Below are 17,016 nucleotides of genomic sequence, written 5' to 3'. Positions count from 1 at the left end.
AGGATGTGATTCTATATCCCCATTGCAAAGGTGTCACAGCTGCAAAGAGGATAAATCTGTTGGCATACTGCAGGTGTATCAGCTGAAGGAAAAGTCTGTGAAACACCTCCGAAACACATGAGGCTGTGAGACAGTAAAAAGGATAAAATTAGAGTGGATTTTGTGCTCCGCAGTCATTATTGTCCCAGACGTCCTATGTCTGTTCGATTGGGCCATTTTTGGAATGATTTCACACAGTCTGATGCAGCTTTAATTGCCATACATACTAAGACAAGTGTGCACAGCTAGAAACATCTATAGACACATGGTGAGGAAATATTCAGCCTTTTTGTCCCACAGAGAAGTGCTTTACTCACGCAGCCATTAAACGACACAATGAAAACAATATAAGTAGGCTGCGGAGTTGAAGTCACAGTTTGAAACCAGTGATGGTGCAGTGGTGGAGATCTCAGTCTGCCTAAGTACTGTCCTCCAGTCAGCGTCAGATCAAACAGAGCCAGAATCTCTTCAGGCTTCTCCGTTTCCCTGCAGGCTTTCACTCTGTCTTAATAAAAGAGGAAAAGACTCGGGGGAGTGAACTGCCCACTGTCTGTTTAAAAAAATGGTCAGTTAATGGTCAGTAAGATGTCGTGATCCAGAGGACTCGATTGGGGCACGGCTAAATTGGATGGGTTCCTTTTGTTCCCGACTCGTAATGCATTTGCTAAATGAAAATGAATCACAGGGGAGAGTATTCAGGAATGAGATTGGCCATTGATTTAAAGTTGAGATTGGCATGTGTGTGTTAGCAGTGTGTGGATTATTTAATGTTTGTGTGCACATGCTTGTCCTATGTACTGTAGAGGAAGAGAAGTGATGTGAAACCCTGAGAAGGATGGACCGTTGAAGAATAATACTAATCTATCATGGTGTGTGTGTGTGTGTGTGTGTGTGTGTGTGTGTGTGTGTGTGTGTGTGTGTGTGTGTGTGTGTGTGTGTCTGTGTCTCCTATCAGCTCATCTATTACATCCTAGTAATGTGATATTGACTTCTTACCCAACATGTCCTCCGTTGGTTCTTTTATGGTTTCATGCATGTGGTTTATTTAGTCCTACATCTGCATAAAGAAGCAAACCTGATTACTTCCTCACTGAATCCATTTGGTTTCAACTTTGAGGTTCTGCAGCTACAGCAGAAAAAGAAGTAAAAGTAAAAGATTGATTTTGTAGTTGGAGAAGGCAGAAAACACGACGGGTTGGAGTGGCTGCCAAATTAATGTTGACAGCCTGTAGCTAGAACCTGAAAATGAGATGAGCAGGAGAAGATATGAAGCTCTCATTAAAAATGCATCTGACAGATTCACTGGCGTAGCCAACATTTATTTTTTACACTTTGTTTTTCACATCTTGACTGAAATATCGGTCGACCTGATTCTCATAAGTTGGAACTATTGATATAATTTTCCAGCTCCTGATAGCGATGTAGCACAGGTTATTCCACAGAGGAATCACTACTCTCTTTGACTTGTTAAACTACTAAATCCCAGTGATCACAGAGGAATGTTACAGAGCGGTGCTACTTTTACCTCACAAGGCTTTGGCTGAAGAAGACACCAGCACATAGATTAAACAACAGCGCAGGCTCCTTTCTGGCCTTTTGGTGAGTCTCTTCTGTAACTAATGTTAATCAGCTACTGCACACACAGTCTGCCAGTGGCAACATTTGTCATTTCAACCAGTAGAAGAAACAGGCAGCACCTGCTAAAGATAATAATTCCTGAATTGCTTATAACAGTTTCATGTAGATGTTTCTATCGCAGTTAGTGAACTGTGATATTGTCCTCCCAAAATATGCCAGTGAAGTTATTAGAAAATGTTGTTGAACCTTTATGTAAATTGGCGAGCCATGAAAACAGTGATATGGTGAACAGAAAATTAATGATGTGAAACACCCTTGCCAAGGAGGTTATGTTTTGACCTCTGTCCGTCTGTTTGTTGGTTGGTTGGTTTGATTCTCGGCAAGATTACACGAAAAACCGCAGAACAGATTTCCGTGAAACTCTGTGGAAGGATGGGGCATGAGCCAAGATAGACCCCATTAAATTTTGTCTTGGATCGGATCCAGGGATTTTTTCAATCACCTTTTTATAAAATTGTGAGATATCACTAATTTACCAGGAAATATTTGATCGACCTTGTTGGAAAGATCAGGCACATTTAGGGGACTGATTTCTATTAGTGCGTATGAGTTGGTGCAACTTGATTGAATTTGAGGGGACTGTTGGAAGAACTCTCTACTAAGTGCAATTTTAGTTTCAGTGGATTTTGTGTTATATTAAAACTCCAAATGCATGTAAATCTTGAGTCAAACAAGCTACTTGCACTTAAGATAAGTTTCTGAATCAGTTTTTTTAAATTACTTGCAAATATTGTGCAAGACTTAATCCGTTCATGATGAAAGTGTTTTTTGCTTTAGACACACGCACACGACACGCACATGCGCACGCACGCACGCACGCACGCACGCACACACACACACACACACACACACACACACACACACACACACACACACACACACACACACATATTTATATAATGTTGAACCTCCATGCCCATCCCTCTCTCTCTTAAATCATCCAAAACGTTGTGACCTCAGGCATTTGTGACTTTTTATCCACCATCAGAAACGTAACAGGATTATCCTCATCTTATACTCATTTCTTCTCTCCCCTAAAACTTGACGTGACCCAGTTTGAGCCCAGAATGATTTCTGTCCTAACCTGAAGCCAGCCAAAGGCAAATGAGCCGAAACGGTAACTTACAGCACATCTCAAAAATGTTCCCTCCAGCTTCACTTCTGCAATCGGTGTCCTCAAACTGCCTTGAGTGCCGTCAAGCAGAAGGGATGAGGGATGGTTGTGGAGACAATAAAACTGATATATGGTATGAGAGTCTCTGTCAAGGTTAAAAATCTAAAATGAAATTGATGCCCCTGAAAAGGTCGCAGCCTACTTATCAGGTCAAAAAGTTAAAAACCCAACAAGGAGGAAAAGTCCACAAAGTGAGTGAGGTTATAACAGATACTGAGTTTGCACGCTAAGTAAGCCGTCTCCATGGCAATTTGTCAATCTCTAATAAATGCCAGGTGAGGTGATTAAAAGCGCCAGAAAATGCTGTCAGGTGGACTTCAGTGCTGTTTTTATCAAACTGCCATTTCCAGGTTCACGATGAACTTTTATGTTTATATATAGAAGAAACATCCTCGGGTTACCTCCATGACAGATTTATTTTATTGTTCTGTCACAAAATAACAAGGTAAACAAACAGTGGAGTTAACATAAATGTGTCACAAATATGAAATACATCCAAGAGTGAAATATCTGAGAAACTGTTTACAATTCAGTGCAGTTTTATATACAGTATATATATATATATACATATATATGTACATATGTATATTTGGTGCTATATAGCATATATATAGCACCAAATCACAACATCATTTCTCTCAAGGCACTTCACATAGAAGGGTGAGACCGTACAATTTTATAGATAAAACCTTTTAGTTCCTGCAATGAGCTAATTGTTTTGTGTGTGTGTGTTAGCAGTCGGCGATATGGCAAAAATACCATATCATGATTTTAGGCAAGATCACGATCCACTATCTTATCACAATTTTTTTTTATGTTGGATTTAGTGGCCATTTTGCAAGTTACTGAACATTATTAACATTAGGGCCAAACACATCAAGTGTGCAATTCTACAAACTAAGTATGAACATTCAACAATAATTTTGACATGGTTTGGACTTGTATTCAATTACATGACTTTTGCATAAATCCCATCACAAATTCTGTTTCAAAAGGTAAAAACAACATTCATGTAAGAAAGATTTTACTGTGTTGATCAGTGTTGATAATGTCTTGTCATTTCAAACAAATCAACAATTAAACTGTAGCGAGTCAGAGACGTCAGCTGAGTCGGTGTAGGTGTGTGTGTCAGCATGTCCGTGCACGCGTGAGAGAGAAAGAGAGTGAGAGGAGTCCAGTTGGACTGAATCAATGAATTAAAAGAGTATATATAATTTAATAATGTACACTCTAGCACGGTTCTAACTTTCTCTCTTTAAAGGCAGATCGTAGAGACATTTTAATTATTCATGATATAATATCGTCGTATCGTACACCCCTAGTGTGTGTGTGTGGAGAAACCTTCAACAGGACCACACTCAGGTGGGGATCAGACAGAAGATCCAAAAGTCTTTTTGCACATGTCCAGACTGAGGCCATTTAACCGATGACCGACCAGCAGACAGAATACCAAATGAGGATCCGCACAAAGAGCAGAATGGGGCAGGCTGAGCATGATGATATTTCAGAGATGGCTGAATGGCCCTGAGCACAGGCAAAACTGCTCATTAGAAAAAGTAGGCAGGCAGACAAAGTAGCAAAAGAACTTGTAAGTACTGAAAGTGAGAAGTGCATAGCGTGTTTACCAACCGTCTGGCTGCTTGATCCAGTGTTAAATTTAGCTTGTAGTTGTGGCATCGATTAGTGAATCAGGAACAGATGTGCATGTTGTTTTGAAAGGAAGTACCAAAAGCTCTCGAATGTCGTGAGATATTTGCATTCTTCTTTTTTGTTTTTTTGTTTTGCATCTGTAGCAAGTTAGAAGCGTCATCAACATGCACTCGCTTGTGGAAAACCCTCCAGATAATCTCCTGCTGTGTTCTCACATGGGCTCATTTGGACATTATCTTGGGGTCTTAACAGGACGCTGGCGGGAGAAACTTCGGAAAATATCCACAGCAACTGACTCAGACATTTGCTTTCTCTCGGTCAGAAATTATCTGGAGTTTAGTGCATGTCTGAAAACAGCCACAGAGACAGGGCCAAATGTCCAGGTCCCATCGTCCTATAATCTCATCCTAAGAGTGAGGCTGTTATCAATTGTTACAACAGCAATGAAAACGGCACCAATTAATTATAGTATCCCATCATATTATTTCTGTTGGAATTAGCTGCTCTCTCTACTGGAAACATCATCTGTGCCTGCTGCTCTGGGTTCTCTTTCACACTGCAGACATTCCAGCTCCTCGTTAAACTTTTCGTGGCAGGCTGCCAAAAGGTGCTGATCATCTCTAAGTATTCTGAGCAAAGACATTATTTATCTCCATTCCCACTTTTCCTCTTACCCTGCATAATTTGACATCATTGTGATGAGGCAGCATTATTTGTTAGCAAGCGTCAATTAGCTGTTGAATGGCAAAAATTCTCATCAACTTTGAACCACAGTTCCTGAAAGCAGAGCAAGAAAGTAAATGTATAAACTGCTTATTGTAAAAAATAATCCAACTGTCTCATCTTGATGATTGTCTGCTTTACCTGATTCCTCAACTCTTTAAGAAATGAATAAAGACTTTTGGTAACTCGATTGTTGATGACTGTGAGCTACCAATAGAATATAAAAAAAACTTTATTGTTCCTTGTTTAAATCTACTAAGCTGCTTAGCTAGAAGCCTGAGTGCTGTAAATTTGGTGATCAGCATGTGCAGCCCAAAATTTGACCCTGTGCATACTGCATTTGTGCCAGAACAGTAAGGCAGAAATGACTTACAACTCTTTTTCAGCTGATTTTATTTTCATGTTATTTAGTCAAGAAACAACAGAGTTCTCCCATGTCCTTGTACCCTGTTTGTAGTAGAAGTACATATAATCAAGGCTTTATGCAATATGTGGGTAAGTCCTGGAGTGGTTCTCTTCCTTCCTTTATGAGTTAGTTTCTTGATTGCAGCAGGAAACTATGCATCCCCATCTGAAAGTCTGTTGTGTGGTGTACCCCAAGGTTCTGTTCTGGGTCCTATTCTTTTCCGTCTTCTCTACAGTATGTTATTTCCTTTGGCACACCTAATAAACTTTAAAAAACATCACTTATTGAGTTAGAAATCTATTACAAAACCTCAAAATGTATTAAAAGTTCAATGTTGACAAAACAATAAGTTTCTGTATTGCCCCAGCTCCAATTGTAAATAACAGTGTGGATGGGTTTCATTCATACCTGCTTTTTCAGCTAAGAAATATTATAAAACTCCCTTTGGATCTGTAACTCAGATTGAGATGATTAATCCCCTTTAGCAATTTTGTTAAAACAGTCAACAGGTTGCTTAGATGCAAAACCTTTGACAAAGTCATTTAACATGGTTTCAAACATTTCTAAGGGTCTCTGATTTGTATGTTGGTTCTCACTTCAGGCTTAAAACCGGTTGTGGCTCCTAAACTTTGCCAGATTAGAAATTAGCTAAAGATGTGGACAACTTTTAAAAACTAGTCAAGTTTTCCCAGGTTTGGACATTGCTCTTTAATTTATAAACATTTTATTTAATTTATACATTTTATTATTTCTTTATTTTTGTTTTCTTAAGTCTTTATCTTCAATTTCATTCACTCATTTTCACCAATTTATTTCCCTTCTCTTCCCATGTTGTACTCATCGTTTCATCCCTCCCTATTGTCTGTGAGTCATGAAGCATCTTTCCTCCTCTTCCTCCTGGCCTCCCACCTCCATCTTTCTCCTCCCAGTCATCTGTCTGTTCCACTCCGTCTGCTGTGAGCAGGAGACAGGCGACAGACTCACTCAACCTTAATGGATAAGCTGCTCCGTTCCCCTCAGAATTAGGATCAATAGCACTCACTGGAGACCGCACAGCAACAACACGGGCAGCGTGCAGCACCGGTGTTGATGGGGTTAAACACTTTGAGCATGTCAGAGTGGTGAGGAGTGGTCAGCTGAGTGTGTGGCCTGTGGGAAGTCTTGTGTGTACATGTATGTGCTTTCATGTGTGAGCGTTTATCGACCGGTCTCTAACGGAGCAGTTGTTCACTTCATGCGATCATATTTTTAAATGTTTGACTTCATTCCCAAAGAGATGCGGCAGCAGAAGAATAGTTAAGTGTTTTTTTTCAAGACTAAATTGGTCTTGCCCATTGTCAGGTTATTTCAGTGCACCCCCCCATCTGTTATACATCTCTACAGTCTCGCCTCTATTTTTTCACCCGTCATCATTTTACATGTATGCACTCATTCACCCGCCCACCCGCCCAGTTGATGCGGTGTCTGACTGACTTGTGCTCTCCTCCTCACACACTTACTCACGGGGGGTTGTCAAGGTGGGGTTGTCGGCTTGCTACACAAATAGCTCTCGGATGAGCGGGCCGTACGTGAGTGTGATGAATAATGGTGGCCACAAGGGTGATGACATGTGTCCACTTTATCACTTCCTGGAAAAGGATGGAGGAGAGGAGGAAGGAAAGAGTAATATGGGCCTGGTGCCAAGGGTTGGGAGGAGGTCAAAAACAGGCCAACAGTGCAATGAGCATCCCTCTATATCTCTGACAAGCTATAGACAACTTAAAATAATCAATACATGAGGCAGTGGCTGCAGTTTATTGGCATTTGGGTTAAAGGTGCGCACTCTGAACTCTCCTTGCATCATTTTTAGGGCTAGGTCGAACTGTGACGTTGTGTGTTTTTATACCCCCACCATTCAGTCTCATTACAGGACTCAAGCCTTGACAGCCGTGAGCTGCTGCTCTACTACATATGATTGAATTTTCTGACTATGATCTGATTAGAAAAAGGAGCCATGTGCCTTGCAGGGCAACACGGGAATCAATCCCATCAATCAAAGCTCAGAAAAATCCCTCGGACCGTTTGCAGATTCTGCTGTCAGCTACAGTTTTCTCCTGTCTCTGCCTATGCTTTGAGTGATGTTGACCCCTATCTGTGGACCAAAATACTGCACCTCAGCGGGACTCTGAGCTGATGTCACTCTTGTGTAATCAGCTGCTGCTTTTTGAAGTCGAGCAACTTTGATGTTTAATGCATTTTGAATGGATCTTCAGATGGATGTAAGGTATTTTTTATTTTCTTTTGATGTGTTCATATGTCCTGCAGAATAATAACTACAGAAACATGGGTAGCTCACTCCTGTAGTGCTAAAGCCTGATATGCAAGAACAGCTAACATTGCAGCTGAGGGACATTTTTATGTGTAAAAATACATCCGTGTGTTCACATATTCATACACTCGTATACACATGGTAACTGCCCAGTGTAACTGCTCCTCAGAGCATTTTCTTTGTGTTGTCACAAACTTAAAGCTGTCATTTAACTGTCTGATCTCTTATTCTACTCTCTAGTAACTCTCCACATGGTGGCGTACTTCACAATACAAATACAAAGTGAAGTTCTTTGCACCCTAACCTGCTCTATATAGTCCGGCCACTTGTCCAATCTTGTGTTCTCTCACAAACCGCCTGGGCTTTCTCTCCTCCATAGATTTACTCACGGTTCACACACATGAACATTTTTCTCTGACTCTTGTTCTGTCTTATTTCTAACTTATGTCCATTTTGGCCCCCTTCTCTTCCTGTGTGAGATGTAATTCCTCTGGATGGAATTTCTCAACCCTTTTAAACTTCCCAGACACCCCACAATCGCAGCCCACCCCCAACCCTTTTCCCTTTTTGGAAGACATTAATTTTTCCTTTTCTTACTTGCATTTTTATTGAGCCAATTTGCATTTGACGTAGGTCGTGATTTGTTTTATCTGTCTGGGCTTGTGGTAGGCAATCAAATAACTATCAGCCTAAATGTTATTATCTGTTCCCTGCAGATGATAGCGGTGACAAATTTCTCTATTAATATGCGCATACTGCATTTCCGCCATGATAAAAATATTGGCCACTGCCCTCCATAGGCTACTGTAGTGTTAGACACAGGTGATGTTATCATCATTCATCATGCCCGCTCACACCCCTCTCCATGAATAACAATAGGGATCGACCTTGGCTTGTGGCTGGAGGAGCGAGATGCTGCAAGATTATCAGATTATTACAGGGATAAGACATGAACTCATGCGATTGGTCAGTTTTGGGGCTGTTGACAGGGGATTGCTTAAGTAGCATGGTCACCCCCTGGTGATGGGGTGAGGACAGATTTGGTGTTTTAGGGCTAATTACAGATAAGTGCGTGATAATGTGTTTGTGCAATTTAGAGAGTGTGGAGTAACGGGTAGAAGTTCTATCTCTGATAATGACAGGAGGCCTTTATTTAACTTCTACTAGCCACCAATTTTCAACCTCATCTCTATGTACAGTATGTATCAAAGGTTGACATTCTTATTGCCACCGTGTACACTTGTCAGTACTCTGAGAGAACTACCCTATTCACCACCTCAGATGACCAAGTAAGGTCATCTGAGTTGAGCAATAAATTGATTTAGGATTTAGATGTAGGTTAAGTGTTTAATGTGAGTTCAAATTCAAGCAAAGAACAAACAATGTTTTTTCTTTTTCTTTATCAATACCAGAAAACAAAAAGTTATTGAATTATACAAAGGCTTAGGCTGACCATTACCACATTTTGTTTAAATTTAAGAACCTAAGCACAGCGAAGAAGGAAACAATTCTTGCAAATTACTATTCAAACATCTATGTTTAAGATGATTTTGTAATAGAATAAGCAGAAGTTGTACATAAAACCTATTAAGTTTTGCCACTTATCAGTAAATAGAATATTTGGACAAATAAAGCTATATGAAGATGCTAACTTGGGCATAGAGACAAAGTGACGGGTATTCTTTTTTATCTTTTGCCATTTCATCCATTTTTAAAAAGTGTCTATTGCAGCCAAGTTGCCATATTAGTATTACATTTTATATATTGTTTATCTCTCAATACTATGTTAACTTTAAATGGTCCTGATTGATCCAAAATGGTCCTGATTGATAAAAAAAAAAAAAAACAGCAAAGAATTTGGATTTTATAAGGGGTATGCATATAACAGAGAGAGAAATGGATTCTAGTCACAGTCCTCCTGAGTGTAGAAATAAGAACCAAATATAATTTTTTAATTCAACTTAAAGAAGTGTATCTGCTTTTGTGTGTGCAGCAATGTGTTAATTGATTCCTTGAGTCCAACCTGGAGGGTTAATGTGTACGCTGGGCTTTAGCCTTGTCGTGGTCACGAGGGCTAAAAGACAGCGGAAGACAGGGGGTAAATTGGGGCTCCTGAGGGGCTTAGAAGAGGTAGGCTTGAGGGTGGTAAGGTTACAGCTCAGGTCTGGATTTGGTGGCACTTTGGGATGTAGGGGGTGGGGAGCAGGGACGAGGAAAGAGAGAGAGAGAGAGAGGGAGAGAAGGGGGGCTAGGGCCATGATCTCTGTGTTTATTTATTGGTCTTGCAGGCCTAGCAGGGAGCCATTAACTGTCATTAACTTGAAGCAATTATGCTAATACTTGTAAACACATTGATTAGCGCTTTAGGTTCCAACCCTCTCATATAATTCAAATTAGTGACTTCATTGTCCTTATGGACCCATTTTAAAATAGATTTTTATAATGTTCAGCCTGTTAAAGTTTATACAAAGAATGTAGTCAACGTTTACATAATAGTAATAATACAACTTGACTGGCAAGCAAGTATAATGGTGATCGAAAGCCTCCAAAACTAACAAGTTTTTATCTTATTGTGTTTGTGTTAAGTATTTAGGATGTGTTTAGGTTTTATTTTCCTGAAAATTAGAGTTTCTAACTAAACTGAAGCAATTGGAATTTTGAGGGAGTCATGTGTGGAACAGAATGACAAACTGAACTATAAGATCAGGGCTAGTGTTTTTCTTTAAGAAACTTAATCCAGCTAACACCCTCATTGTGTTCACTCCTAAAAGCCAACATAATCCTAGAGAAGCAGAACTGCTGTGAGTATGTGTCGTAAATACCACTTGATGGAGAACATGATGTTGAATAACAAAAACAAAATGAATACTGTACTCATTTCCATATAGGTAATTATGTGAATTTGAAAGAACACAGATTCTGCTGTGTTCTTATACATACTAATTCATGAGCAGTTTAAGACACCTTGACTGTCGTCGGCTGACCACTGCGCTAACTTGCCTGAGCCATACACCACATGGGCTGCCTCAGGATGCCCAAAGCTGTCTTAGCCTGACAATCCAGTCGATTGCTCAGAGCTGTGGAGCTGATAAGTCATGCATGGAGGTGCTCCTGCGTCATGGAGCTGTGGTCAGTGAATACACTGTGACTAAATGTCAGCATGTGATGAAAAGCGTGTCGAAATGTGTGTGTGAGTGTGTCCTTGTATGCTACTTTAAGTTATGCATACCTTTCAGAACCATTTTATAGCATATAGATTTATAGGCTACTTATGTTAATTGCTTATGTAGTGTGCTTATGTAGTGTGCAAAAATAGTCAATATCTGTGTGTGCACTAATCTGCACTAATTTCTGTAACACAGGAAATCATTTTGTTTGTCACAGGTCTATGGAGGTTGTTTATAGTAAGGTGAACTAATCTGAATGGTTGTAATGTAAGCATGAACATTTCTTACTTCAACGATAGCAAATAACTTCAAGACTTAACTTATGAAGCTTATGTTCTTCACACGGGTAGTAGACAACCCTTTACAGCATTTCTTTACTGGCTGCAAAACCTGGCCTTGAAATTCCGCCTATAGCCACATAAAACAGCCCTTTCTTCACCACTGCAGTATGTGTTCTTCATGTCGCCTTTCACCCCTTGCTTCCTCCTCTCCACACCTCGAGGAGACGTAGGAAAAGAGCTGGCAGCCGGAGCTGGTTGCTCAGCCCTCGAGGGAAGAGTTTGATTTCAGCCTCAGTGACTTGGGTCACTGGATGGAGTCTGGACTCTGTGTTTCTGTTCTCCCTCCTCTTCTCTCTGTGTTTTGCCCCACACTGCTCCTCCTTTACGCCCTAATGCTTTGCAGATGCCTCCAAAACCGACCTGCCTCTAAAAACAAAGCCCAAAATAGCCGACATGTACTCATGTTATGTTACATGTAAGCGGCATAGCTGACAGACTAAACATCTCTCTGTGTTTTTACTGTGTTACAACAATAATGTCTCCTCTTGTTCAGAACTAGGCTAATTACCTTCTACTGTGATTAGCTGTTAGCTTTTAGCATGGCTAATGGGCCTGTGTGTTGACTAATATTTGCCTCCTGAGCTGTATTAGTGTTCTAATGCTCAGATGTCATGTAGGCCTGTTGTTCTAAAGCCCTCTGTGAATGCTTAACGCTAACAACCACCCACACGTGCTTCAAGCTAACCTTTACTTTGACCTGCTTGCCATGACAACAGTAAAAGCACATGCTATTGATCCCATCAGGAGTCACTCTGCACAGCTGTATTTTTTTGTGGTGGCCTCTGATAATTAATGGAGAACAATTAAGTGAGAGAATCCAAAACTGTACAGCCTTGTTTTAGGCCTTCACTTAAAGTTGAGTGATTTGTGTAGACATATAAGCCGTTGTCAGACATTTATTTAACTCAGTTTGCCTTTCACACATGCACAACACAGCAAGAGGTTCTCCACACAGACGCATTCACAACAGCAATAAATGCTCCACATTTTTCAGGCGAGAGGTGGAGCAGCCGGGTGCAGTAGACAGAGACAGGAAATGACGTATTTACTCTGCTGCAGAGATCCAGGAATTTCTTGACAACACACAGACACCGTCGTCAGCTTTTATCACCACAAACTCTCTTGACATCTTCGTCGGTGTCTTCGATGTGCATGACACAGCTTTTTCACATGGAGATATTTGTTTTTTTTGGGGTTTTGCGTCTGCCGACGTTAGAAGAGTCATCAGGATCCCCTGCTGGGTTCTCACATCTACTTCTCCTGGATTTCTACAGACTTAAAACTAGGAGGTCAGGCAGAGAAAGTCTGTGGAAAATACGGAGGAACAGCGGAGTTCAGTGCATGTCTGAAAGCAGCAATACAGTTGAACAACAGAATACTTATGTCTTTGCATTTCTCCTGATTGGGACTTGTTTATAGAGCTCCGAGGTCGTGTTTGCCTTTCAAACCATGCACAGCGTGAATAGCTTAACAGGCTCCCTGGGAGTTGGTTACAGCCAAGTACTTTTCATGCTGCTGCTGCTGCTGTCTTCCACCAAACAAAAGTCATTCTTAGGCCCCTGTACTCACCTCCCTGATAAGTTACAACCACTCATTTCCAGGTCCCACACCCACACCTATTGTATTGTCACTCTGTGTAGCTGTTATACCAGCAGGCATCCAGCATGCATCTAAAACTATGTTTGCAGGCATTACGCCATTTATATTTTGGTTATGTGTACTTCATGTACTTTATTCATGTCACTTTGTCCAATTTAGTGTTAGCAAACCAGGCAGGCATCCAGGTTTACAAAGAGGATAATAATGCTAGCTTTGACGGAGACCTCTGACCAGAGGACCTGCTGCCCTGTTCAGTCATAAACTGAGCTTGACCACAAAAATCACGAATGAAGGCTGCAGGCTCAATGCACATTATTTTATGCTGGAACATGGAACGAATTACCAGGAATAGAACAAGATTCCTAGTAATTCCGATTGAAGTATATTAATAGGAGTCTTCTCATTAAGGTATCTAATTCATGCTTAGTTATATGGACATGTGAACACAGCCATTTACTTTATCTTGTGTATCAGCATCTTCAACGCTATTGCGACAAGCCTAAAGTAAAAAGGGCAAAACATCCTTGGAAATATCTTTCCAATTCTGAGGCTTGGTCTGTCCACAGCATAGTTTCCACTGAGACACAAACAGACGCTCTGCAGTACAGCACAGTAAAAGTCATTGGCCAATGATTTGAATATCATCCATTCCACATGTATTAGAGGCCATGTGTCCAGCATGGCTGGGGATGCATGGAATAAGTCAAGGGGTCAAGTCCCGCTCTCTGTGTCCCACTTTCGTGACAATGAAGCATTCTGGATGCTAGCACACAGTGATCTTGGTGGGGAGGTCGTATAAAGGCTTTATTCATCTGCTGTGACCAGTCACAAAGAGACAGATACATTAGATCACAGGGGAATGGATGAAGGGACAGAGAAAAAGAGAGATGGGACAACCACAGTGAGAATAAAGAAGCAGGAGCTGTTGTGTCTTAAATGAGACATGGCTTTTACTGCATGTGTGCTGTCTCATCTGTCTGCCCTGATGATGTCTCTTGTAGAGCACTTGTCTATCTGTGTGTATCCATGTGCACGGCCAGCATACATGTCAGTGTGTCTCTTTATTAGCCTGAGTGCCGTTGCATCGGGAGCAAGGGAAGGTTCTCATTAACCTCATGCAGTGAGAAGGCACTACCTTGACCGCTGGCGTTGCTGCCTCGAGCAGTATGTTCTCTCCTGGCACTGCAGTATAATATTCACCTGACAAGATGAGAGGTCCCTCATTTAAGAAATGGGCTGTTTCACAGGGGCCAGGTCAGTCAGGTGACTCAATTAAGGATGCTCTTGCAGATGGAGTGTTGATTCTGAATCTAGGGGAACGACGGCGATCATTTAGATTACATATTTACTGGCTTAAAGATGTTATATGTAACAATTCTTCATTAAAATGTCTAGAAACGACTAAACCCATGTTATATATTGTGTTGACTTTTGTACAATGACAAATGATTCCAACAATGTTCAATCCCAGAGAAATCCCCAGTTATTCATTTCATTTTGGTCACCTTTCAATTGCGTTACATCCGCTTTAACCATGACTTTGCACATCACTACTATAAATCCGGGTCAAACAATGACGAAGGTAAAGCACACTGGTAAAGAGTTAGTTATTTGTCACACGTAATGGTATCATCTTTATTCATTACCATTTGCTGTGTAACGTGAATAAAACTGTAAAACTTTACCTCATCGGTGAATATGATTTGGCCTGAGTTAACACAAACACAGATGTTCCTACGCACACCTACTTACCTCACACACATCCCTCTCTTACACAGAAATGTACCGACTGTCGTCAGCTGCGATCTGGTGCACCTCTTGAAAATGAGAGTCATGTTGCTATCACTCATCAAGAGACCACTTCACCTCCTGGTCTCTATATCCTTTGTGGGGGCTGATGTTACTGCCTATATGTTGGCTATTTTTAAGCAAAGTATGATATTTCACAGGGGTGAGAAGGTTCTAGTGTGATTCAGCATTGAGCTTTAGTTTTATTGCCTCTGTCTGTACTGCTGCAGGATGACGTGGCTACATAGAGGTTAGATGAAGGTTTTGATTAGTTCTTGGGCCAACTGAAAAAGACACAGTGATTGTGTTTACCGCAAGAGAAAAAGACAAGGAGGAAGAAGGAAGAAGGGGAGGGAGGACGGGTAGTGACGATGGACAGATTGTCAGGTCTGCGTTTCTATAAATAGCACGTACTGTCTTCACCTGATCTCCGCCATTGTTTATCTTTTTTAACCCAATTGCCACAATGCTTCTGCCACAATGAGTCTGTAAGGCACTATTGACAGATGCAGACGCAGACATGGTCAGCACAGAAAACCTCATACACAACTCTGTGTCACCCCCCCCTCATCTATAGCTTAGCCTTGTGGCGTAATCCCATTAGAATCCATTAAGCAATAACTTCAGCTGATCCTTTGAAATGTGGGGAGAGGTCGCCTTCTTCTCTGACAGGGCGAGGAAAGGAGGGAGGGAGGAAGAGAACCAGTAAAGAGGATGGTGGTGCCGCTTTAGAGTCACATGACCAATTTCTGTCTGTTGCAGGGAGAATAGGCAGCTGGCCAAAGTCATCCCTCCCTCTATATCCGTCCTTCACTCTCTGTCTCCCTCTCTCGCCCTCAAACACATGCATTTGTTAGTGTGCTAAAGCCGACCGCATGCATGTGTTTTTGAGTGAGTCCAGTTGCCAGCTTTTGCCTTTCAGGAGTATCTGAATTCGCATGCCGTGACTGCATGCGTTGTTGTTGACGGAGCGGCGTCTGTTGTCACTAACCATGTCCCTCTTGTGTTGCTTCTCCTTCAGGGACTATGGCTCCAAGCGCAAGTCTGGTAAGTCACCTGTTTTATCTTTATCCTTAACGAAAGCTAACTGCATCTTCCTTTATTTCCCAACTTTTTGCTTTAAATCAAAATACTCTTTATGATCCCAGGAGGGATGTTATTCTTAATGACATATCACTCTCAAACTCTTTCAGTGACTTGTCTGTTATTTCTGAGATGTCAATGTGTTGTATGTTCAGTGGTCCTGCTGTGGGATGCTGACTTACTGTCCACTGTGTCTTAGGGTGGGTTCAAAAAGCTGTCAAGCCTTCTCTTTTTGGCCGTAGATGTGCTTTGCAGTCCAGGGTGGGGTCTCAGAATAATAATTCTCAGATTATTCTTTGGCAAGTCAAGATAGTGTTATCAAAATAAGTGTTATTCTCCTTCGCTTCAACTGAAGTTCTAGATGTAGGTGTTGACACCTGTAGTTTTGACGTTAATTCAATAATGAATAAGAAAGAATGAGTTTCCTCTAGCAGAGATGTTTTTGAAGCTATGCACTTCTAAGGATCTTTGGTTTTATCCTGATGCGTGTGCTCTATTGTCTAGGGACAAAAACTGTAATATTTCAATTTAGTTCCACACATGCTATTTAATAGACCATACAGTTAACAAAAAAACATCCAATCATAGACCTAATAGTGCTGGACCCGTTCCACTGGATCAAATATGTGAATTTTTTGGTGCAGGCTAACAAGCCACAAAACAACCAGCCTGTTTAGCTCTAAGACTATTCATTCATTCTTTACTGTCACAGAATTTGAACCTCATTAGCGATTGTAACAAATGTATGGATCATAGAGGGTAATAGCCACAGTATAGCTGCTGAACAAACATGTTGGTACATGTGAGTCAGTAATATATGCATCCCGGAGCCCTCTTTGTTTAGGGGCTAGTAAGACTAATGGAAATGTTGGAAACTATCACTCATATATCTTATAAATTACTGAAGAGAAAATGCAGGAAATAGCTTGTGGTGAATAAAGGCTATATGATTCTCCGAAGGTGACTGAAAGCACTAGTTTGTCTTGATATTGAAGTAGCTTAAAGGTTGTGTATGAGACTGGAAATGTCTCGAGAAAGTCTTTGGGAATGAGTAGTTCAAAAATAATAGTTAATATGTCGTGACCCCTTCATTTCTACTT

General features: G+C 41.0%; 1 protein-coding gene across 5 annotated transcripts in view; it reads left to right on the top strand.

Moving 5' to 3' along the window:
* Positions 1 to 17,016, top strand: part of sh3pxd2aa (SH3 and PX domains 2Aa) — a 106,847-nt gene that overhangs the window by 39,111 nt on the left and 50,720 nt on the right. For 4 of the 5 annotated variants that reach the window (XM_035178041.2, XM_035178031.2, XM_035178024.2 and 1 more), the window contains exon 6: positions 15,855 to 15,880. The exons of the other annotated variant lie outside the window; for it this stretch is intronic. In XM_035178041.2, coding sequence (XP_035033932.1) covers positions 15,855 to 15,880 — 26 coding nt within the window. The remainder of the gene's footprint in view (positions 1 to 15,854; positions 15,881 to 17,016) is intronic. 5 annotated transcript variants of the gene reach the window in all.

The sequence above is a fragment of the Hippoglossus stenolepis genome, chromosome 2 (genome assembly GCF_022539355.2).
Source record: "Hippoglossus stenolepis isolate QCI-W04-F060 chromosome 2, HSTE1.2, whole genome shotgun sequence".
NCBI classification, from domain to species: domain Eukaryota; kingdom Metazoa; phylum Chordata; class Actinopteri; order Pleuronectiformes; family Pleuronectidae; genus Hippoglossus; species Hippoglossus stenolepis.
This window is presented reverse-complemented; position numbering and strand designations above follow the sequence as displayed.